The following is a 23,228-nucleotide window of genomic DNA, read 5'->3' on the forward strand; positions in this document are numbered from 1 at the left end:
AAGTTCATTTTCCAGATTTGAACAATTTTCAAATTCGAATATTTTTCAGATTTGAACAATTTCTAAAAAAGGAAAAATAAACAGAAAGGAAAATAAAAAACAGAACAGATAAAAAGATTAAAAGAAAGCCAACACCCGAACTGGGCCGGCCCGTATAGCATTTGCCTTTCTCTCGTCGGCCCTCTACATAGGGACTCTTCTTCTCTTCTTCCAGTCCAATTCGTCATTTCGAGCTGGGCTGTATCCCTGTCTGTATGTACTGGACTTGGAAGATTTACTCGTTTGCACCCACCTCCCCTGTTACCCTCAAAAAAAAAAAAAAACAAGCAGCTTACTACTGTTAGTAGATGAGGACATCTGAACGTGCATACGTGCGTATGTATCAGCTCTGCAATCTTATTCTCTCCGCGTTGGAAGTAGACGGATGGAATCGATGATGAGCACCGAAAGGAAGGACATACTTTCTCCTCTCCTCCCTTTTCTCCCATCTTTCTACCAGCTCAGCATCCATGCTTTAGAGCATCTCCACTCGTCTCCCCGCAGAGCCCCCCACGGCCACTTTTTTTCATCCGGACGGCGAAAAACGGCCCAGTCAGGCCCCCGGTTCCTCGTTTTGATCCGGATTTGAGCCTATTTTCGTCCGGACTCCCCATACCATCCCCGGCCCCCCGGGGAGCGCTCGGGGACTCCGGATGAAGCTAAACCAACCGCCCACGCCCACGTGTCTCCTCTTTCGTCCGGATTCCCCGAGCCGTCCTCTTTTTCCCCGAGAAACGCCGCTTGGGGAGCACACGACTGGAAATATACTGCCCCCCACGCCAAATCTTCCTCCAATCCGGACAAAAATTTCGCCGGATTTGGGCGTGGGGAGCGCCAACGAGTGGGGATGCTCTTACGCCAACATTCATCACCGGCCACTACTCAGTTGTTGTTACACGGCCACGACCAGTGCGGCTTTATTCTCTTTGCCCAAAAGGCAACTCACATCCTGTTCCTATTTTTGTTCCCATGTTCGTGTTCTTTCCTTTACTTAGTGCTTGTTACTTCTCCTTCCCCCCCCCCCCCCCCCTTGCAATCTCATGGCCCGGGATCCATGTTCAACCTTGATTTGTAAATCCCGTATACCTTTTGGCTTTTGTTTGGGTCTTAATGAACACACAAAAAAAATATTACTAATGTCGTCGTTCCGTTGACACAAATGAATTATCCATCCTTTTACGTTCTACAATACAATTTCCATCAGACTGTTGTAGTTGAAAACCAGTGTCACAAAACTAGGCCCCACATGGCACAATGTTGCTAAATTTCACCGGTTTACTAGTCATCATGCGAATGCGCACAATAGACAATGTACATAGGGTTACATGCACGCCGAAGTTTCTTAACGGAGTTTAGAAGGGCGCTGGCATATCCTATTTGTTTGTCTCTTGGAATTAGAAGGTGCTTTCATTACAACGGTCAACACTCCATCATACTACGAATGCCAGTCGACGCTTTTACATTGGACATTGTGGATGATTATATAAGATGACATCCACTATTGTGTTGTGCCAATGGCCGAGGGAGGGCAACATAAATGCATGTGATGTGGTGTTAACGTCTCATGACCATGGCCATTGATGACGCACCACGAGATTGAAACCAGGGGTAAAAGTATAGGTGGATGGACATGGTTACACGTGTCCATGGCAAACAAAAAAAGATAGCATGGGGAGATACAATAGGAATAAATACACATATTCACACCCATGCCACTGGCGAAGGCAGCCGAAGAAGAATGCTCACGACGAGATAGGACGGAACAAGAGACAACTCCAACATCGCGCGTGGAGGTGAACCGATCAACGAACTCAAAGTTTGTCGCCCACACCGTGGCTTGTTAAAGCTGATTATTCCTTAGGAATTGTGTGCGTGTCGCCTTGGTGCGACAATTTGAGTTTATTGAAGATGACCTTTATTGAAAATCGTAGGTTTTGTGTGGCGATCCGTTCGTTTGTGAGAAAAAAATAACACGCGTATCCATGAGGACCAACAAGCTGCACCCCTCAAACCCTAAGTCCTTCGCCATCAAGCCAGACCTTGCACCTCCCGACCCTAAGTCTATTGCTCCCCTCTAGCTCTCTATAGGCTCGTCATCGTCCGCGAGACTTCGACGAGCTTGGTATTTCGGTGGCGAGGAAGAGGAGGGGAAAGCAAGCGGTGCGAGAGAGAAGAGGTAGTATGTCAGTTAAATAAAATACACACTACATATTTTGGAATGTGAACACAGCCAAAACTTGTGAGGCCAAAGCCTGGTTGGTAGGCACCACCACCAGCCAGATATAGGCAAGCAATAACCAAAGTGAGTTTAGTACTACTACCGGACAAAGTATTTAGCAGGAAAGCCGACAATGGCCGTATCCTGAGCTTAACATAATCCCGGTAGAGTGACAAGTGGGACGACCAAGAGCAAAGGCGTACTGACAGCAGTAGTAGTCAGGTCGTCTGATAATAATGGAAAAAATGACGAAGCTAAGCTAAAAAAGGGTTCAAAAAGCTTGGTCTCACCCATTTCTTCCCCGTTTCCGTTCCGTCAGTTTGGTGTGTGAAAATGAAAAGTGAGTAAAGCAGCGGAGCCGGAATTATCGATCAGCTCGCCTCTCCTTTTCCTTTCCTTCGAGACGAGGAGCTCTGCGCTGCTCTCCACTGCTGCACCCACCACCATCACTCCCGTCCCCAACCAAATCCAGCCGATCTAGGGTTTCGCCACCGCCGGACCTGCCCCCATCCACCGTCTTCCCCACCGGAGCACCCGCGCGCCATTGGCATGCCCTCGGGCTGCAGGAGCACCGGCTGCAGCTAGAAGCAGCAGCAGCAGCACCGCATGGCGTCCTCGTCCGGGAGGCGGGCGGGCCCCGGCGGCGGCGGAGGCGGGGGGAGCGGGGACGCCTCGGCCTCCCCGGCCCCCGGCGGCGGCGGCGGCAGGAGGATCCTGCGCACCCAGACCGCGGGGAACCTCGGCGAGTCCTCCATCTTCGACAGCGAGGTCGTACCCTCCTCGCTCGTCGAGATCGCGCCCATCCTCCGGGTCGCCAACGAGGTCGAGGGGAGCAACCCGCGCGTCGCCTACCTATGTACGCTTGCTTCCTTCTCCACTCTTCCTCTTTTGTTTACTGCGGAGTACTTACCAAGGCACTGTGTTATACTACTAGTATTATACTCTACTGTCTACTCCACCGGACGACGACGACGCACATGAGCGAGTACTAGGCCTATCATCACATATAGTAGTTAACTGATCTGGAGTGACCATAATTCCCTAGATTCCCTTGATCTAAAATAAGAAATCCCTAGATGCCCTACAAACTACTAATACTACTACTATCTTCCTCATACATACACTACACTAATAATAGTCAACTAATTTGGAGTCACCATAATTCCCTAGATGCCCTTGATCTAATTTCCCCCCTAGATGCCCTACACACTACTACTATTTTTCTCACCACACTAATAATAGTTAACTAATTTGGCGTGCCCATAATTCCCTAGACACCCTAAAACAGACCAGTGCTAACAGTTGACTTATTTGGACGGAGTCGGCGTAATTCCCTAGCTGCACCACAAAGAACATACTAGTACTACCACTTGCTCTGCTGCCTCACCCAAGAATGACCAATGGATGTCCTCCTGTGCAGGTCGCTTCTACGCCTTCGAGAAGGCGCATCGCCTCGACCCCACCTCCAGCGGACGTGGAGTTCGCCAGTTCAAAACCGCGCTCCTGCAGAGGCTCGAAAGGGTACGTACGTGTGCATGCGCGCGATGGAAATGCGTTACTACAATACAATGCCCTATTATAGGCTTTGTAGCTTCAATTAATTCGTAGAGCTCCATCACCTCTTTTACCTTACACCTGTGCGATTAATTGCACAAAATCCAAGTGCCATATTAAATGTTTACCATATGCTTGACGTGTTACCTACCTGCTTCCTCAGGAAAATGATCCCACGTTGAAGGGGCGGGTGAAACAGAGCGACGCGCGCGAAATGCAGAGCTTCTACCAGCACTACTACAAGAAGTACATCCAGGCGCTTCAGAACGCCGCTGATAAAGCTGACCGGTGAGCACAACTCTTTTTCTTCTTCTATGTGTCCACATGCTGCTGACTCGTATCTTGCCTCACCCGCTTATTTTGCTTGCTTGCTCAGTGCTCAGCTCACCAAGGCGTACCAGACTGCAGCCGTCTTGTTTGAGGTCCTCAAGGCCGTCAATGTTTCGCAGAAGATAGAACTTGATCAATCAGTGAGTCCTACTTCACTGTTGCTCCTATCCTATGGTGGATTCTTAGCGTGTTCACCATTTTGTTTCTTTTGTCATACTGCAATTATTTTGTTTTGGTTTGTTTCGTTTCCTCAACGACAACCAAAAATACACCGCCATTCATTCCCCCGTTGTAATTGTTGCAGATTGAGGAAACTAATAAATTAGTCGAGGAGAAGAAAAAGCTCTATCTCCCTTTCAATATCCTCCCGCTCGATCCTGACAGCGCGCATCAGGCTGTTATGCAATATCCTGAGGTTCCCATCCTCATCTTCCTGCCATACTTTGGAGAGACGTTGATATGATAACAATACTGACTCATGCCATGTTTGATTCTTATGTGTAGATACAAGTTGCTTTTTATGCTCTTCGTAACACAAGGGGTCTGCCATGGCCCAAGGACCATGAAAAGAAGGCGAATGCAGATCTTCTTGATTGGCTGCAAGCTATGTTTGGCTTTCAGGTTACCCACCACTTTCATATCACAAGTATTCATGTTGATGACCTGTTTGTGAGCTCTGGCCTCAGCAAAAATCCACCACTGCTGATACATGTTCTCTCACTTCATCCACCACCTTTGCAGAAAGATAATGTATCCAATCAAAGAGAACATCTCATACTCTTGCTTGCCAACGTGCATATAAGGCAGCTTTCCAAACCTGAGCAACAACCAAAGGTATTGGCTTTCACAAAATACACGTGCGAGAGGTGTGTGCACATGGATCCTTGTGTAATGATTTTGTTTACTCACTTCCTTTTGGTAATATTTTCAGTTAGATGATCATGCGCTGGATATAGTTATGAAGAAGCTCTTTAAAAACTACAAGAGATGGTGCAAGTACCTTGGCCGCAAAAGCAGCTTATGGTATGATGTTCGATCTTCAGTGTAAATTTTAGATGTTAGTCATGATTATGTGATCTAACCCAGGCCTGCAGTTATAAGCTCTTCATGGTACTTTGATTCACTAATTAGTTGATCCTTATTTTTCTAGGCTGCCGACTATTCAACAAGAAGTACAACAGCGCAAGCTTCTCTACATGGGCCTTTATCTGCTCATCTGGGGCGAGGCGGCCAATTTGAGATTCATGCCAGAGTGTCTTTGCTACATCTATCACCATGTATGGCCAATTCTTTTCTTGTTTGTCTAACTAACATGTGATCTGTATAATGGTCCAGCAAACTGAGTTTTAAACTCTTAAAGGAGTACAATGTCTCAATCTGGTTTTCTGGTTACAACAATATTGACGCAAACGATAGTAAAACTATCTGTGTAGGTTTTTATTGTTGCCGAAATGTACCCACCAATTTTTTGGTCATGACGAAAAGTTTGGTATTTGTTTGGATGGTTGCGGCATGCCAATTTAATATATTATATTTTTCATCCCAACATTAGCCAACTCATGGGTAAGCAAAACCATGAATATTTGGTAGGACAAGCTTGGGCTCAAATGAAATACATCTTATCTAAATCTAACCTGCACAAATCGGTTGGCATCTTGTGAGGAGTCACATTCCATTCACTTCCGTGTATGGGAAAGTATTTGTTGGGTGTGACTTATCTGAGGCATAAAGACTTACCCGCAAAACTGTCTGTCTGTCTCTCCCTCTCTCTCTCTCTCTCTCTCTCTCTCTCTCTCTCTCTCTCTCATCAAACCGTAGTTTACCTACAAACTATGTCAGTACAACATTAGGCAAAGTGTGGCTTCTACGTGCATAGCTCCACTGATTATTCAGTAGCCACTAGCTAAGACTGTCGAGGTGAAAAGTCCTTGACACCTTGGCCGCATTATGCATGTTCTAAGCACTAAAGCATCAAACACTGTTTTTTACATGATAGCATATATTAGTTCTTTCCAAGGTAATCCGGTACACACCAAGCAAGAAAGTTCTCAAACAATCCCTATGTTTGCACATTCCTGTTTCTTTTAGGCGTGCCTTTAGTATGTTGGGCCATTGTAAATGGGCGAAATGTTGCATTTAATACATTATACTCCTTCCGTCCCAAAATAACTTCCTCAACTTTTTCTAGATACGGATGTACTATAACTAAAATGCGTCTATTTACTTCCGTATCTAGACAAAGTTGAGCAAGTTAATTTGGGGCGAAGGGAGTATTTCTTTGCTGGCAAAGATGATTTTATTGCTGTGTCGCACTTCCTCATCTTTTAACAACCGTGACGTGTTCATTGACCTTAGCTGTAGGTGTAGACCTTAGCTCTTGTGAAGAAATGATTTGTGGCAAGTGATGTTAGTGCCCTTTCTTTTATTTCGTTGCAGATGGCTTTTGAATTATATGGTATGTTGGCTGGAAATGTGAGCCCAACGACTGGTGAAAATGTTAAACCAGCCTATGGTGGTGCAGAAGAAGCCTTCCTTAAGTTAGTTGTCACTCCAATTTACAAAATTATAGAGATGGTAAGGTTTCTTCATTTTCATTTTAAGCCTTCCTTAAGTATTAGTTTCAAGCACATTCAACTTATATCCCTTGGAATTTCTACATAGGAAGCTGAACGGAGCAAGACAATAAAATCAAAACACTCACATTGGAGAAATTATGATGATCTCAATGAGTACTTTTGGTAAATACAATGTAATTTGATATTTTCTTACAATATTTTGAGCCAGTTCTTTTTGGAAACCCATGCACTTTTTTACATTCCTTATCAGGTCAAGAGATTGTTTCCGACTAGGATGGCCTATGAGAGCTGATGCTGATTTCTTCAAAACTCCGAACTTTGCTCTTGCTCCTCGTGATCAAATGAGTGGAGTAAGTCCACTGATATGGATGTAGCTTACTTACATAGAGATCAAGTACCTCTACTAACATTGAAATAAACAACTCAATAGTGTAATTTGGGGAAATGCATGCATTTAACGTCTGATAGAACATTTGATAGTTGATACCATACTGCATAGTTTTGTTCATGAGATGATACTTTTTTTTTATTGTGCAACAATGAGTATGATGGTAAATTTAAGCTACCTGTTTATAACCCTTCTCTATTTTTTCCAACCTCCAAAGATTCCGGGTCTATGATAAGCTTCTGTTAAATCTGTCCCCATCCAAATGATTGTAAGTTGAGTGCAGGGGTAGGTATTTTTTTATGCAGCACAACTGAGACAATTTTGCTGGGTTATGTGTTTTGGTAGTCTTCAGATGAGTTTAGAGAAAAACTTCTGTTAGTTAAAAGTTATTTATAGATTTTCCTTGCAATAAAGTCAAATAAAAGTTTCAGTTTATTTCTTCAGTATTTTTTGTTATTTATATTTCTTGTTCTATTCCAGGAGAACATACCAGCTGGTAGTGACCAATGGATGGGAAAAGTCAACTTTGTTGAGATACGGTCATTTTGGCACATTTTTCGTAGCTTTGACAGGATGTGGAGCTTCTTAATTTTATCTTTACAGGTTTCTTATGATTTCCCATCTTCGTCTTGGGCCTGTTCTTGCAATTACACTTTTGGTGTTATTTGTTTCCTTATCCACATATGGTGGCATGAATTTATTTTTATCTGTTTCTATTGAATCTCTTCTACTCAGGCCATGGTCATAATTGCTTGGAATGGTGGCACACCAAGTGATGTCTTTGATGCAGGAGTGTTCAAACAGGTTTTGAGCATATTCATAACAGCTGCAGTAATGAAATTCGGTCAAGGTATGTTGGCAATACTCCAATAATACACCTCCCCCCACCCACCTCCCAGTTAGTCTTTTTTTTTTGTTAACTCCCTCTGTTATGTACACCTCACGTTACTTATCAGATTGCAAAACCACCAATAGGGCGAGGGTTACGCATGATAGTAATTTTGATAGTTTGAATGGTTATCTTCGCCATTTACCCTAAATCTAGCATAAGTTCTGCACATTATGAGCTTTTGCTGATCTACAGGCAGTGGTATCGCAGCCAAAGTATCAAGTGCATGATCTATATCCTGTAACAAAGCTTGATGAAAGTACTCCTGTTCAGTTTGATTTTATTTTCCTCAACATAATATTCGTAGCATGAAATCGGAGGAGCATGGTGGTTGTTCAGGATCTAATATTTTTCGTACAAATTAGACATTATTTATCACTGGTTAGGTTTAATAATTGTATTTTGATGCAGCAATTCTGGACATTGTCTTGAGCTGGAAAGCGAGAAACAGCATGTCTTTCGCTGTTAAACTTCGGTATATCTTAAAATTACTATCAGGAGCTGCTTGGGTTGTAGTTTTACCAGTAACTTATGCATACGCCTTGGAGAATCCTGGTGGTGTTGCTAGAACAATCAAAGGTTGGTTCGGTGATGGGCAGAAGCAGTCATCGTTATTCGGTTTGGCTGTTGTGATATATTTGGCACCAAATATGCTGGCAGCCACATTATTCCTTTTTCCTGTCCTGAGGAGAGCTCTTGAGAGATCGAATCTTAAAGTCATAACTTTCATTATGTGGTGGTCGCAGGTAATTATCCCCTGGCAGTTGTATTGAAACTATTGATTCTTGACACCCTTTTTATGCTAAATTGTAAAACATTCTACAGCCTCGCTTATTTGTTGGCAGAGGAATGCATGAAGGCGCATTCTCCCTTTTCAAGTACGTTTGCCCATCTAAGCACCTGTTACCTTTTCTCTATTAGCTTTGCACATTCTCTTTCTAAGCATTGTTGCTTTTCTAGGTATTCAATGTTCTGGGTCCTTCTTTTGGCCACAAAATTGGTAGTGAGCTTCTACGTGGAGGTATTATTCGTAACTGATTTCATCAACATTTTGCTAGACATGGCATCTGAGTATATTTCTGCATTCTTAGAGTGGAATATGTGAGGTGTTTTGGCAATTACATAAACCCAACTCCTAAGGTCAATAGTATAGAACTCACAATTATATAACTCATCATAACTTAGTTTTGACATGGCGTGTATTTGCAAAGAAAATTGCACTGCAATTCCGTGAGCTTGGGGCATTTATATCTTGCACAAGTGACATACTTAGGTCAAAACTATGCATGTCCAAGAGCAAGATAAACTTAAATAAGTGACTGCATGTTTAGGTCCCTGCATGTCCACAAGTGACATACTTAGGTCAAAACTATTCATGTCCAAGAGCAATATAAACTTAAATAAGAGCAATATAAACTTAAATAAGTGACTGCATGTTTAGGTCCCTGCATGTCCATAAGTGATTAAACTCTATACATGCTATCGAACTATAGCTAGCCATTTGAAGGGAAATTTTATCCTTTTAAAGTTTTTGGGGCTAGGAAAAGAAACCTGTATCGTTCCCCATTGCTCGTAGATGACCTCTTGCTTGTATTATGGAGTAAATTTGTTGCTCATATGCCTGACCTGCAGATCAAGCCACTTGTGCAACCAACAAAAGATATAATGAAGACACCAATAACAACGTTTCAGTGGCATGAGTTTTTCCCACATGGTCTCTCTCTCTCTCTCTCTCTCTCTCTCTCTCTCTCTCTCTCTCTCTCTCTCTCCTGAGTGGCATCTCCACATGTTTCCTCTCCCTGGAAATGCTGTTTTTTAAAATCTTTTTTAACATGTCCTTAATTTGTTTTTATCTGCAGCAAAGAACAATATTGGTGTTGTCATTGCACTTTGGGCTCCTATCATTCTTGTATGTATTCTGTCTGTCCTCTTCATTGCTTAGAAATTACTACCTCCATTCAAAAATATAAGCCTTTTTAGAAAGCTAGTTTTGGAACGGAGGTAATGGAACAGAACAAGTTGTTCTTCCTATTTTGACTCTCCCTGGTTTAATGGTTCAGGTCTATTTCATGGATACCCAAATATGGTATGCAATTTTCTCAACGTTAGTTGGTGGTATCTATGGGGCATGTCGTCGTCTTGGTGAGGTTAGTAAAACCGACCAATATCCTACTTCATTGTTCAATAGCTTTGTCCTTTTAGGTCTGCATCAGTATGACAGTATGTGAAACTGTTCTTAGCTAAACCCGTATTTCTGGATCCAATTGTGCTCCTGTGTGGATTATTGTACAAGAGAACAAAGTAGCTTACAGAGTATGCTGTTTGTTTCACTAAAACAGATACGGACCCTAGGAATGCTAAGATCTCGTTTCGAATCTTTGCCGGAGGCTTTCAACGATCACTTGATTCCAAATGAGTCAAAGAGGAGAGGATTCCGCTCCGCTTTCTCCAGTAAACCTTCTCAGGTATATATTTCTTGATTTGGACATCTTATGTGAGACAACATTAGGTGTAGATATTCTGCCATGAGAAAGCAATGTCTTAATTTTTTCTATGCTCTCATCTGACATGTTTAAGTTACTTTAGAAACCCGAGGATGGCAAAGAAGAAGAGAAAATAGCTGCAAGATTTGCTCAGATTTGGAATCTAATTATCACAAGCTTCCGCGAGGAAGACTTGATAGATAATAGGTGTGGCATCTGACGTCTACCCTTACATTTTTAATGCCTTCCTTTGAACTTTTACTGATCTGTTTATTGTCTTTTGGTCAGGGAGAAGGACTTGTTACTTGTTCCATACTGCAAAGATCGTGAAATGGATATAATCCAATGGCCACCTTTCCTGCTCGCTAGCAAGGTACATATTCTCATTCAATTTCTGCTTGTTATTTTGGTGAATTGTGCCATGGTTTCATTTTATTTCCTTAACTGTATTTCAGATTCCAATAGCATTGGATATGGCAGCAGACAGTGGAGGAAAAGATCGTGATCTAATGAAAAGGATGAAGTCGGATCCATATTTTACTTATGCTATCAAGGAATGCTATGCTTCATTCAAAAACATCATATATGCTTTAGTTCTTGGTCTAAGGGAAAGAGAGTATGTTCTACATTGTCATTCTTAAATGTGATTCAATATTGACTTCTTTATTCTGAACAAACTTCTTGACATACATTTCAGATTCATAGAAAAGATTTTTAAAGTGGTGGATGATCATATAGCAGAAGAAACCCTGATAAAGGAGCTGAACATGAGTAATCTACCTACCCTGAGCAAGAAGTTTATCGAGCTGCTTGACATACTGGTATAGAATTAGTGATCATGGTTCAGCTCATGATTAATTTGTATGTCACCTAATTCTCATTCTTTCCGTGCAGCAAAAGAATAACAAAGAAGACCGGGGTCAGGTCATCATTTTGTTCCAGGATATGCTCGAGGTGGTTACTAGGGATATAATGGATGAACAACTCAGTGGGTGAGAAACCTTACTATCATTCTACTGTAGAAACTAGCAGCATGACCTCTATATATAGAGTATAGGGTATTGCACACACAACTCAGTGTGTGAAAGACCTAAGTATCATTATACTTTAAAAATTAGCAGTATGCCCTTCTTTCTATATAGAGAGTAAGGTGTTGCGCACACGTACACATGCTGCACACATGTGCAAGCAACTGGCTCATCAGCACATATTACCCTTAGACCTTAGTGAGTGCTCACTTCCTGTACGGTGTATATTCTTCCCAGTTAATAGATTTTTCTTACTTGCGATAGTTCACTTTCTATGCATGATTTACCATCAGCCACATGCCAGGTTGTTGAACCGATTTCTTTGGAAATCACATGCTTTAGATTCTTGGTTGTTCTTTTTGTTGTTTTTTCATTACTTATATGTATTGGTAATTCTTGATCAGGCTACTGGAAACGGTACATGGTGGAAGTAACAGGAAACATGAAGGAATTACACCACTTGATCAACAGGAACAGGAACAATTGTTCACTAAAGCTATTGAATTTCCTGTAAAGGAATCACATTCATGGCATGAGAAGGTTATGTTTCTTATTGTTTTTTGTTTGTTTGAACACTTGCTATTAAAGCCAAGCTTCTAAGATTTGTGCTCATGTTCTTTGTTTCAGATAAAAAGGCTTCACCTTCTGCTCACAGTGAAGGAATCTGCTATGGATGTTCCTACAAACCTGGATGCTAGAAGGAGGATATCTTTCTTTGCCAATTCCCTTTTTATGGAGATGCCACGTGCTCCAAAAGTGAGGCACATGCTGCCCTTCTCGTAAGTGTTTCTTCTCTCTAAAATTTATTATGTATTGTACTATGTTTGTTGATTCATTGTGTACTGTATCTGGGTTAGCTTTTGACTTGGCGCCCATTGATGGAACGACTTGTGTACTGCAGTGTCTTGACTCCTTACTACAAAGAAGACGTTCTTTTCTCTTCACAAGCACTAGAAGACCAGAACGAGGATGGGGTTTCTATCCTTTTCTACCTGCAAAAAATCTACCCTGGTACATCCATGAATGTCAAAAGAATTCCCTCTTCTGAACAAGCACTAGTAATCTGGTCTTCTGAACATCGAACTCATGCTTGCCTCTCCTCTCTTTTGCAGATGAATGGAAAAATTTCCTTGAAAGGGTTCAATGCAAGGGTGAAGAGGAACTCCGTGAGACTGAACAATTGGAAGATGAGCTTCGCCTTTGGGCATCGTATAGGGGCCAAACTTTGACGAGAACTGGTATCCCCCTTTGCCTCACCTGTCATAGGCGCTATATTTCCCTGACGAAAAATATTTCTCTTAGAACTGGAAAACAAATATTACTGTGCATGATTCTTGTTTGGTATTTTGTCTGCTTTAATAATTTTTGTACAACCTTACAGTAAGAGGCATGATGTACTACAGACAAGCTTTGGTGCTTCAGTCTTTTCTTGATATGGCCAGAGAGGATGGTATTTCTACGTAACTGAGCTTGTATACTTATTCAGTGATTCTGAACGCAGATGTTAACTGGTTTTCCTGCTTTCCTCAGATCTTATGGAAGGCTTCAGAGCTGCAGACATATTATCTGATGAATCACCATTATTGACTCAATGCAAAGCTATAGCTGACATGAAGTTTACATATGTTGTATCATGCCAGCAATATGGTATCCAGAAACGGTCTGGCGATGCTCGTGCCCAGGATATTCTGAGACTCATGACAACGTAAGTACCGATTCAAGAATAAAGCTCTGCAGAGACTATTATTATAAATTTTCCTTGTCAATCGTTTCATTGGGATATCATCTCCTCACTTCTTGAATTCATCCTAAATAGTTGGATGTCCTCTAATTCCTTTCTCTGGCGCATCTCAACTGGCATAATTTATTGCGAAGTACTCCACACAGAAAATGGATTATGATATGTAGTCAAACAGTAGAAAATTGTGTTAGGTTGCAGGATTGTCTCAGGACACAAGTATTACACCTACATTTCTCAACTTCTTACTTCTTATACATGTAGTAGATTGTCCGTTTTCCATGACTGTATACAAGATATCTTTTTGTATGCTGCTATGTCCTAATCTAATTTTGACATGCTAGCACTGGTATTCTATGATACAACTTAATATTTTCATTCTTAGTTTTGTCAATATTGATTATTGCAGTACATTCTATGAGTATAATGGTATCCAAACTCTGCACTTCATCCTTGATTCAAAAGAAAACTTTATTTTTCAGTTATCCATCACTTCGGGTCGCCTATATTGATGAAGTTGAAGAGCCAAGCAAAGATAGGAGCAAGAAGATAGAAAAGGTTTACTACTCAGCATTGGTGAAGGCAGCTGTAACCAAGCCTGATGATCCTGGTCAGAAACTTGATCAGGTACCATGAAATAGCCTTTAGTTCAATGTTGATTATGCCTAAGACAATCATTCTGTATATGTTTCTAACCACTTAGTTCCTTCATAATTTTTCTGTTAGTCTGTAATACTCAGATACTCATTATAGAATTGCATCCAAACACTTTTTTTCTATTTTTGGCTCGTGTAGCTGAATTTTCATGGCATATGTCGTGTGAGGTTATAAATATCTATGTATGTTAGGTCGCTGTAGGTTCATTGAGCAGATTAACCATGCTGCAATGTTTGAATGTTTCTAAAAAAATGTAGTATGCAGAAGAAAGAATCTAAGGAACCAGCTATTATATTTTTACATACATGGTATGCTAAAGTATGTAGTAGATGCACAATAAATGTCCCTATATGGAAGGGGTGCATTTTCTTACCTCAGTGGTGCCGAATGATATCAACTTATTTACCTTGCATCATCATTTGCTGTGTAGGACATATACAGGATAAAACTTCCAGGTAATGCTATGTTGGGTGAAGGAAAACCAGAAAATCAAAACCATGCGATAATTTTTACTCGGGGGGAAGGCCTACAAACTATAGACATGAATCAGGTAATGCATCATTGGTTGCTCTTATCCTGCTAGTATTTTTTGGCCCATTTAGTTATGTCTTGCTTCCACAACAGGAGCATTATATGGAAGAGACTCTGAAAATGAGAAATCTGCTGCAAGAGTTTACAAAGAAACACGATGGTGTGAGGTATCCATCAATACTTGGTGTGAGAGAACACATATTCACTGGCAGGTATATGTTACTGACTGGCCCTTCACCCTTTAAATTATGATCATTTTGTGACCTGTAGCCTTTCCCTACTTGGATAATTATTATTTTTATAATCTCATGCTTGCTTTTGTAGTGTTTCTTCTCTTGCTTGGTTCATGTCGAACCAAGAAACGAGTTTTGTGACAATCGGACAACGTGTACTTGCCAATCCTTTGAGGTAACTTAACATTTTATGGATCTACGATTCAAATCACAATATAGTTCATGACATTCATAAGTTCAATACTTCCATTTACTCATTTTTTGTACTCCCTCCGATCCGAAATAAGTGTCTGAAATGCGTTTTTGCAAACACACCCTCGAGCTTTATCTATCGTCAACCCGCACTCCCCAGCTGAATCAACTAAACAGTCATCGTTGACTTCGCCCATCTCAGTACGTCTTCCTCCCACCTCTCTCCTCAAAGCCGCGTCCGCCCATCCCCACCCACACCAACCTCCTCCCCAAAGCCGCCGCAGCCGCGCGCGGCCCAGATCCCTGCGCCGGCCACCGGCCGCAGCCACGAGCGGCCCAGATCCCCGCGCTGGTCACCGGCCGCCGCCTGCCGACGGCCTGCCCGCTCTGGTTCTGGTGACCCGTGCCCGTGAGGGGGCTCTGCTCCTCGCCGCCGCAGAGGATGGGATCTGACGGGATCGAGACGAGGAGTTGGGTGCCGGCTGAACCGATGGTGCTGAGGTTCTTTCCCTTGCTGCACGGGCGCTATTCTGTTCGTGGTTGGTTGCTGATCTTGGCTAGTTCTTCTTTTGATTAATTTAAAAGGGGTTTACTGTAAAATGTAATTATACTATGTCGTCCGACACTTTTTTCGGACCGGAGGGAGTATGTTTCTTTCTACGAATTCAGAAGTTATTAATTCTGGAATTAATGAAACTTCATTGTAATATTCAATTAAGTGCTAGGTTTTGTTTATTCAGCTCAGTAGGCTGCTTGGGTTTGTGTCTTTCGTCAGCATAACTGTTCACTACTAACTCGATACTTTTTTCCTGAAGAAATTTTAAAGAAAGCCTCTTTGTGATTTGTTTCCCTGAACATTATTTGCAGGGTTCGATTTCATTATGGTCACCCTGATATCTTTGATCGACTTTTCCACCTCACAAGGGGTGGTGTAAGCAAAGCATCTAAGATTATCAATCTTAGTGAGGACATATTTGCTGGTATGCTATCAAATCTTTGCTAGCTGTATGGTTCCTCAAAATATTATGCTAATAGCAAGACTGTTTTTTCTATGTCAGGATTCAATTCAACTTTGCGTGAAGGAAACGTTACACATCATGAGTACATGCAAGTTGGCAAGGGAAGAGACGTTGGTCTCAATCAAATTTCACTATTTGAGGCGAAAATAGCATATGGTAATGGGGAACAAACACTGAGCCGTGACATCTACCGACTTGGACATCGTTTTGATTTCTTCAGAATGCTGTCGTGCTACTATACTACCATTGGCTTTTACTTCAGCACAATGGTACTGTCTTCGCCCTGGACTTCCTTACTTTGTTCAGCCATTGGTTAATTCTGACCTTTACAGTTTTTCTGTTACCTTTCCAGATTACGGTATGGACTGTGTATGTATTCCTATATGGGCGCCTGTATCTCGTCCTTAGTGGCCTTGATGAAGCACTATCCACTGGAAGAAAGTTTAAACGCAATGATCCTCTCCAGGTCGCTCTTGCTTCACAGTCCTTTGTGCAGCTTGGGTTCCTGATGGCACTCCCTATGATGATGGAAATTGGTCTGGAGAGAGGATTCAGAACTGCATTGAGCGACTTTGTGCTTATGCAGCTTCAGTTAGCATCTGTGTTCTTCACATTCTCTCTTGGGACCAAAACCCACTACTACGGGAAGACGCTGCTCCATGGAGGGGCAGAGTACAGAGCTACTGGGCGCGGATTCGTGGTATTCCATGCGAAGTTTGCTGAGAACTATCGGCTGTACTCACGGAGCCACTTTGTCAAGGGCATTGAACTGATGATTTTGCTTATTGTGTTTGAAATCTTCGGGCAGTCGTATCGAGGAGCGATTGCGTACATCTTCATCACGTTCTCCATGTGGTTTATGGTTGTCACCTGGCTCTTTGCGCCGTTTCTGTTTAACCCTTCTGGGTTTGAGTGGCAGAAGATTGTGGATGACTGGACGGACTGGAACAAGTGGATCAGCAACCGTGGGGGTATCGGTGTGTCACCTGAGAAGAGCTGGGAGTCATGGTGGGAGAAGGAGCATGAGCCTCTTAAATATTCTGGAAAGCGTGGCACTGTTCTAGAGATAGTGCTCGCAGCACGCTTCTTTATCTACCAGTATGGGCTTGTTTATCATCTGAAGATCACCACACACACCAAGAGCGTGCTGGTAATTTGCTGAGCTCTTTCAGTGTTGCATGATGTGGGTCTGATCAGAGCTGTGTCTGTACTGTGGTCACGAACGTTGTTTAATGCCCTTTTCAGGTTTATTGCTTGTCGTGGGTTGTTATCTTTGTGATTTTGCTGGTGATGAAGGTAAACAAGATCTACTGCCCGTTCATTTTACCTTCAGCCCTCAATTTAATTGTCCATGCATCGGTAACATGTAAAGGCTATTTGTTGGAGCCTGTAGCAGTGTAGCTGCTATACAGACTTGGCATGCTCAAACTGTTGACTGATTCTCATTTAATACAGGGTGTATCGGTTGGGAGGCGGAAATTCAGTGCGGAGTTCCAGCTGGTGTTCCGGCTGATCAAGGGGCTGATATTCATCACATTCATCTCCATCGTGATAATCCTGATCGCTATCGCCCACATGACGGTCCAGGACATATTCGTGTGCATCCTCGCCTTCATGCCGACAGGGTGGGGCCTGCTCCTGGTAAGCTCTCATGATCCTCCTACTTTCGGTGATCTCTTTGCACTCTACTGCGGTGGTCTTAATACATATATTTGAACCAACAGGTTGCGCAGGCCATCAAGCCGGCGATCCTTAAGGTCGGGCTGTGGGGCTCGATCCGGGCGCTGGCGCGTGGCTATGAGATCATCATGGGGCTCCTGCTCTTCACCCCGATCGCGTTCCTGGCGTGGTTCCCATTCGTGTCGGAGTTCCAGACCCGGATGCTGTTCAACCAGGCGTTTAGCAGGGGCCTGCAGATCTCCAGGATCCTTGGTGGGCACAAGAAGGACCGGGCGGCTCGGAACAAGGAGTAATTGGCTTGGAACAGGGATTAGTCGGTGGTAGCAGTAGGAATGTCAACTGTAGCGGTTGTGATATTGTGTAGCAACCCCGGTTGTAGTGAGTATGAGCATTATGTGTATTGTCGATGACTGCTGGCGCTGGTTCCAGTGGAGAATCATGATCTGTATTAATTGGAGATAGCAGAGAAAGGCCCATTCTGATTGATCAATCGCAGTAGCTCCATCAGCTGACTGACCTTTCTCCATCAGCAAAGTTTGTTCTGTCTTGTGTTTTCTAGACTAGATGGAATATTTTCCATGTTTAGTCGAAACACTGAAGAAGATAGCGTCTAACTCTCCAGCTCTGAAGACGGGGCACGGTTTACAGTATTTTTTGTGGGTGACTAATTCTTTTTATTACTCAATCATAGGGTTACAGTCAGCTAGCTCTAGCTGTGTTACAACTTCTGGAGTATGGCGTACCCAACAAGCAGTACTCATTCCAGTTCTACCCACAAAGCCGTTTGAATCTCGAAGTATCATCCCTGCCTCTGCCCTTCCTTTATCATCGAAAGAACCATCAATGACAATGCATTCTCCAAGAATGATTCTGAGATGGGTAATGCTAATGCTGCAGCCTGTGCTGAAGAATGATACTGAGGTGGGCAATGCTAATGCTGCAGCGGGTGCCATCCTCTTTGTGTAACTTAGCCCTACACACACTATATGCGTGGAAACTTGACTTATGCCATGTTATGCACTACGTTTGATCACAGCTCAGGAGCAAAATAGAAATGAAAATTGGTTACATAGACGTTGAGGTGTATTGTGTTTAAGTAAACTAATTCTACCCACCCATGTTTCGGTTTAAAATGAGCTCTACATGAAAAGATGTGCCTCGATGTTGTAATTTCATTCCAGTGATCAGTTTCTGGTTTCGTTGGGTGTTTGAATTTCTATTTCTTGTCGAATTTTGTAAAATCATTTAAATTTTTTTCTTCAAGTAGCAGATCCGACTTACCGTTTCACACAACTTTCATATGTTCAGCTGTTGTAGATCTACTCATCTGCGAGAATTGAAATGGAAAACTTACAACATGAAAGTTGTGCGAAACAGTGAGATGTGAGTGTGCCACAGATACTTACTCTTCGCCGCCCAAATCCTCTAACCCTAACCCGCCACCTCCCTCGCCCGCCGCCCTCCCGGGCGGCGGCGGAGGCTCCTCCCCCCCGCGCCCCACAGCCGTCCGCCACCAATCGCCGCTCAGCCGCTGCCGGCCGCGGCCCCTGCTTGCATGTAAAACTGATTTTTATTTTTCAAATAGACGTGGTATTGAAATGGGCTCCACGTTTAATAAAGTGAAAATTTATGTGTTGCCGCAAAGAAGAGGCAAGTGCAGAAACAGAAACAAGTATCATGTCAACCTCACTAGGGGTGAGTTTGGTTGCTCGCATGAGATTTTTCCTCTTTGTGTAACTTAGCCCTACAAACAACGTATGCCTGGAAACTTCTATTTCGTGTTCATGTTTGGAGTTTTTTGATGAATTTCGGCAAATCATTTGAAATTTTCTCTGAGCAGTAGCTTCAACTTAACGTTTCACACAACTTTCATATGTTGAAACTTTTCTGTTGTAGATCTACTCATCTGCGAGAGTTAAAATGGAAACTTACAACATGAAAGTTGTGCGAAACGGTAAGATGTGAGTGTGCCTCACGGAACAAGTTCTAGAGCAAATAATCACCTAGGCAGTAGAAGTTTCTCACTTTTAAGGTGCTTAAGAAGCGATGTTTTTTTTCCAGTGGGCAATCAAACACGTGATTTTTGATCTGAGCACGAGAAATGGGTAAGCGAAAACTAAACTGGCCCTAGCAACTTCACTAGGATTAGCTAGTGTGCTTGCATTATTTTACTTGACATGTGCTGTAAGAAGACAGAATACTATATAGATGAACTTTCGCAGTATTTATGTGATGACACCAGACAAAAATCAGAGATCGAGGTGAGCTTCGTGCCTGGTGCGGAAACGGGTCACCGATCGATGCAGTGTTGTGTTCGTGATAACTGTCAACGTACAACGACAACAACAGGTAAAGTCTACTACTGGGTCAGAACAAATGAAGGTGAATCCATGACCATGAGAGGTTGGTCAACTCGCGCCTTGATGTGCATATACGCAGACGCGATACCAATTTATTTTTCTATCCTGTTCAAACTCTGCATCTGCGGACCAACAGCAAAGCAGGCAGGGCATTCAGGCAGGAGGAAGAATTAGTTGGAGAACAGGTCCATGTCTCCGTCAAGTTGACGTAGTTAGTTATCTGCATTCATGATCCATGCGAGTTTGCGACCATGCATACATAACGGAACATGAGAAAGCTTACGTGATTCCTAGCTTGAATTGATTTGAACCTCCCACATAACAGTACACAAGACCATAATACAGACACAGAAATGAATCAATGTAGATCACACTGAACCAACATTGTTTATTCTGACTGCGACAGATCAAAGCATAGGAAGCACTGAAACTGCAATTGTACTGCCTCCACCCTAAAATATAAGCCGTCTCAGATTGGTCAATAGTTAAATCTTCTAACTTTGATAAAAAAAATTAGAAAAAAATCCATATCTACAATATTGAATGGATACTTTGAGAAAACACTTTATGGGAAATCTATTGATATTGATTTAGTATTATAGATATTTATATTTGTTTGTAAAATCTAAGTAGGAAAACGTTGACCTTTTGCTAACCTATTATTATTATTATTATTATTATTATTATTATTATTATTATTATTTTCTAGATGGAATTTTTTTCATTAATCATAATGTGCAGCAAAAATCGCTGGCAACCAGTAACTGGAAAAAGGTAGGAACTCGATCCGGCCATACGGCTTGGGGCTCCGATACCATCTTTGCACCAAAGCTGGCTAAAGCGTCAACCATCTTTTCTTGCTCAACAGGGTGCTGGCCAAGGCTATTGAGCTGTGTATCCTGCGACGATTGGCGCAGCGTGACTTGGTGACGTCAGTTTTGCTTTATGCGGAGACGTGGTGATCTTCTGCCACCCGGATGTGACAGAACTGCCGTGCTGTCCGCGGCATTCTTGAGCTCTTCGAGCAGACCTTCGGATTACGCACCAACTTTGCCAAATACTTAGTTACTCCTATTGCGTGCTCGGATGAGGAGGCCGTTGGCGCTGCTAAACTCATGGAGTGTCAGCTAGCGCCGTTCCCGGTGAAGTACCTTGGCATCCCGCTTTCCACCTGACGGCTGACGGCTGCATCTTTCCAGCCCCCGGTGGACAGGCTAGCTGAGAAACTCCCGACCTGGCGGCCTTCTATGATGCTTGGGCAGGGCGTCTGGCGTTGATCCGTGCGGTGCTTGCGGCGATCCCGCTACACAGCTGATGGTACTAAGTCTCAACAAGAAGACGCTCAAATAGGTCAACAAGATCCTACGGGGGTTTCTATGGGCCGACAGGGCGGAGGCCAATGGGGGCCACTGCCACATCAACTGGGTATGCTGCCCGCAGTGTCTCAGAGGCCTCGGTATCCCTGATCCCGCACGCACCGCGATCAGCCTTCGGGTGCGCTGGATTTGGAGGATGCGTACTGACCCGAAGCGACCTTGGTGCGGGCTCAACATGCGGTTCTCGAAGGCGGAGCTGAACATCTTCGCGGCCTCCACCTCTATGGTGCTTGGCAACGGGGAGTCCGTCCTCTTCTAGGAAGACATATGGCTGGATGGCTGGTCCGTCAAAGGGATGGCGCCTGAAGTGTACGTGCTGGTACCTAAACGCCGCCGAAATGCGCGTACGGTCCGCAAAGTGCTGTTAGACCACACTTGGATCCCCGACATAGTTGGTGCACCGAGCGCCCTTGCACTGTGGCAGTATGTGCAGTTATGGGGCAGGCTCAGAGGCATTCAGCTTTCGCCGGACCAAGATAAGATGGTTTGGCGCTGGTCAACGGATGGTCAGTACGCCTCCCGGTCCTGCTATGACACCCTCTTCCAGGGGGCGATCATCTCAGGATCTTGGGAGCTGAACTTAAAACCTGGGCGCCACCAAGGGTGAAGTTCTTCATCTGGCTAGCCTGTCTTGACAGGTGTTGGACTAGCGAGAGGTTGGCGCGACGCGGCTTACCGCATGCGCCCAGATGCCCACTCTGTGACCAGTCCATGGAGACCATGACACACCTACTCGCTGGGTGCTCCTTCTCTAGGACGGTCTGGTATGAGGTCCTCTCGTGGATCTGATCACCTCAGGACCTCCTACGGTGGAGGGTGACTTCGCGGAGTGGTGGTCGCTGGTGGTGCGGACCACCCCTCGCCAGCTGCACAAGAGCACTTCTTCGGTTATCATGCTTACGACATGGGGAATATGGAAACACCGAAATGCTACGGTCTTTGATAACGCGCAACCTTCGATGTCATCCTTGTTCAACGACATAAAGACCGAGGCGCGGCAGTGGGCGGACACGGGAGCCCGGGGTGTCCGCCAACTACTCCCCTAGTTTTGTTTATATTTTCTTGGGTTGAGTTGTAAAGCGGGGTGTCCGTCCTCTTGAGAACTTGTAACTATAACCTTCTTTTCTATCAATGCATCGAAACGCAAGGCTTTGCGTTTTCGCGAAAAAAATCGCCAACCATCTTATTACAAGATCTGGAACCGTACGAAATTGAAAAGTATCTAAAATTTTAAAAGGCCAAAGTCTTTATATCCACAAAAAGAACACCATTCGGGGCTAGATCCTGCACATTTGAATTCACCGCTTGAATAAGAAGTTGGGCATCAGTTTCCACTTGAATCTTGACTATACCGCTTTGGTGGGCAAAAGACGGCTCTAGAGTTTCATGATTTTTTCAGCAAAGCAGAGTACGCAAAAAAAAAAAAACAGTATCAGAGGCAAAGTGGAAAGTTCCTAACCCAGATGTTGTTAAGCTAAACATTGATGGTAGGTTTTTGGCTGGCAATGGTTCAGGAGGCTGGGGCTTGGTTGCTAGGGACTCTGACGGCGATGTATGTGGCTCTGGGGGTGGGAGATTGGAGATTGGAGCACGTCCAGGATGCTTTACATGCAGAAGCCGAAGCATGCATTCAGGCCTCGATCTCCTGATTTGTGCAAGGACTTGATCATGTAAGAAAACTTCCCTTCAAAGTTGATCTTATTCGTGTGTTCCACCAGCTCCAACACAAGGAAATACTTGACATTTTTGGTGCATGCACATGGCATCTCTCCTCTCCCGCCGGCACCGTGCACATCAATCCAATTCAACGCCTTATATTTTAGGATGGAGGGGGCTATGTTAAATTTGGTGCCGAAAAAGGAAGCATAAATGTGAATGAGATGATCAGGGAAGGAAGGCGGTAGGAAAGAGCTAGCTCCGAATTCCGATGTACGTAG

At 43.5% G+C, this 23,228-nt stretch overlaps 1 protein-coding gene across 1 annotated transcript; it reads left to right on the forward strand.

Moving 5' to 3' along the window:
* The first annotated feature begins 2,648 nt into the window (after nt 1-2,648).
* On the forward strand, nt 2,649-18,045 carry LOC127345913 (callose synthase 3). The gene is made up of 42 exons (XM_051372434.2): nt 2,649-3,113; nt 3,678-3,778; nt 3,975-4,099; nt 4,188-4,281; nt 4,446-4,556; nt 4,646-4,762; nt 4,883-4,975; nt 5,073-5,164; nt 5,292-5,418; nt 6,578-6,715; nt 6,803-6,879; nt 6,968-7,067; nt 7,586-7,708; nt 7,841-7,955; nt 8,406-8,740; nt 8,820-8,872; nt 8,955-9,015; nt 9,627-9,708; nt 9,854-9,903; nt 10,055-10,141; nt 10,334-10,459; nt 10,581-10,684; nt 10,766-10,850; nt 10,933-11,093; nt 11,175-11,298; nt 11,372-11,469; nt 11,910-12,045; nt 12,133-12,284; nt 12,407-12,516; nt 12,618-12,743; nt 12,887-12,955; nt 13,036-13,210; nt 13,726-13,870; nt 14,331-14,450; nt 14,525-14,643; nt 14,756-14,839; nt 15,724-15,836; nt 15,915-16,144; nt 16,228-17,025; nt 17,121-17,171; nt 17,331-17,516; nt 17,600-18,045. The coding sequence occupies exons 1-42, from the start codon at nt 2,864-2,866 to the stop codon at nt 17,846-17,848; spliced, it is 5,892 nt and encodes a 1,963-aa protein (XP_051228394.1). The 5' UTR covers nt 2,649-2,863; the 3' UTR covers nt 17,849-18,045.
* The last annotated feature ends 5,183 nt before the right edge of the window (nt 18,046-23,228 follow it).

Source organism: Lolium perenne, chromosome 3 (genome assembly GCF_019359855.2).
Source record: "Lolium perenne isolate Kyuss_39 chromosome 3, Kyuss_2.0, whole genome shotgun sequence".
Lineage (NCBI taxonomy): Eukaryota > Viridiplantae > Streptophyta > Magnoliopsida > Poales > Poaceae > Lolium > Lolium perenne.

Coding starts and splice junctions, on each gene's coding strand:
- LOC127345913 (XM_051372434.2), top strand. CDS start 2,864: ATGGCGTCCTCGTCCGGGAGGCGGGCGGGCCCCGGCGGCGGCGGAGGC. Junction 5,165..5,291: donor GGCCGCAAAAGCAGCTTATG/GTATGATGTTCG, acceptor TTATTTTTCTAG/GCTGCCGACTATTCAACAAG. Junction 6,716..6,802: donor TTTACAAAATTATAGAGATG/GTAAGGTTTCTT, acceptor ATTTCTACATAG/GAAGCTGAACGGAGCAAGAC.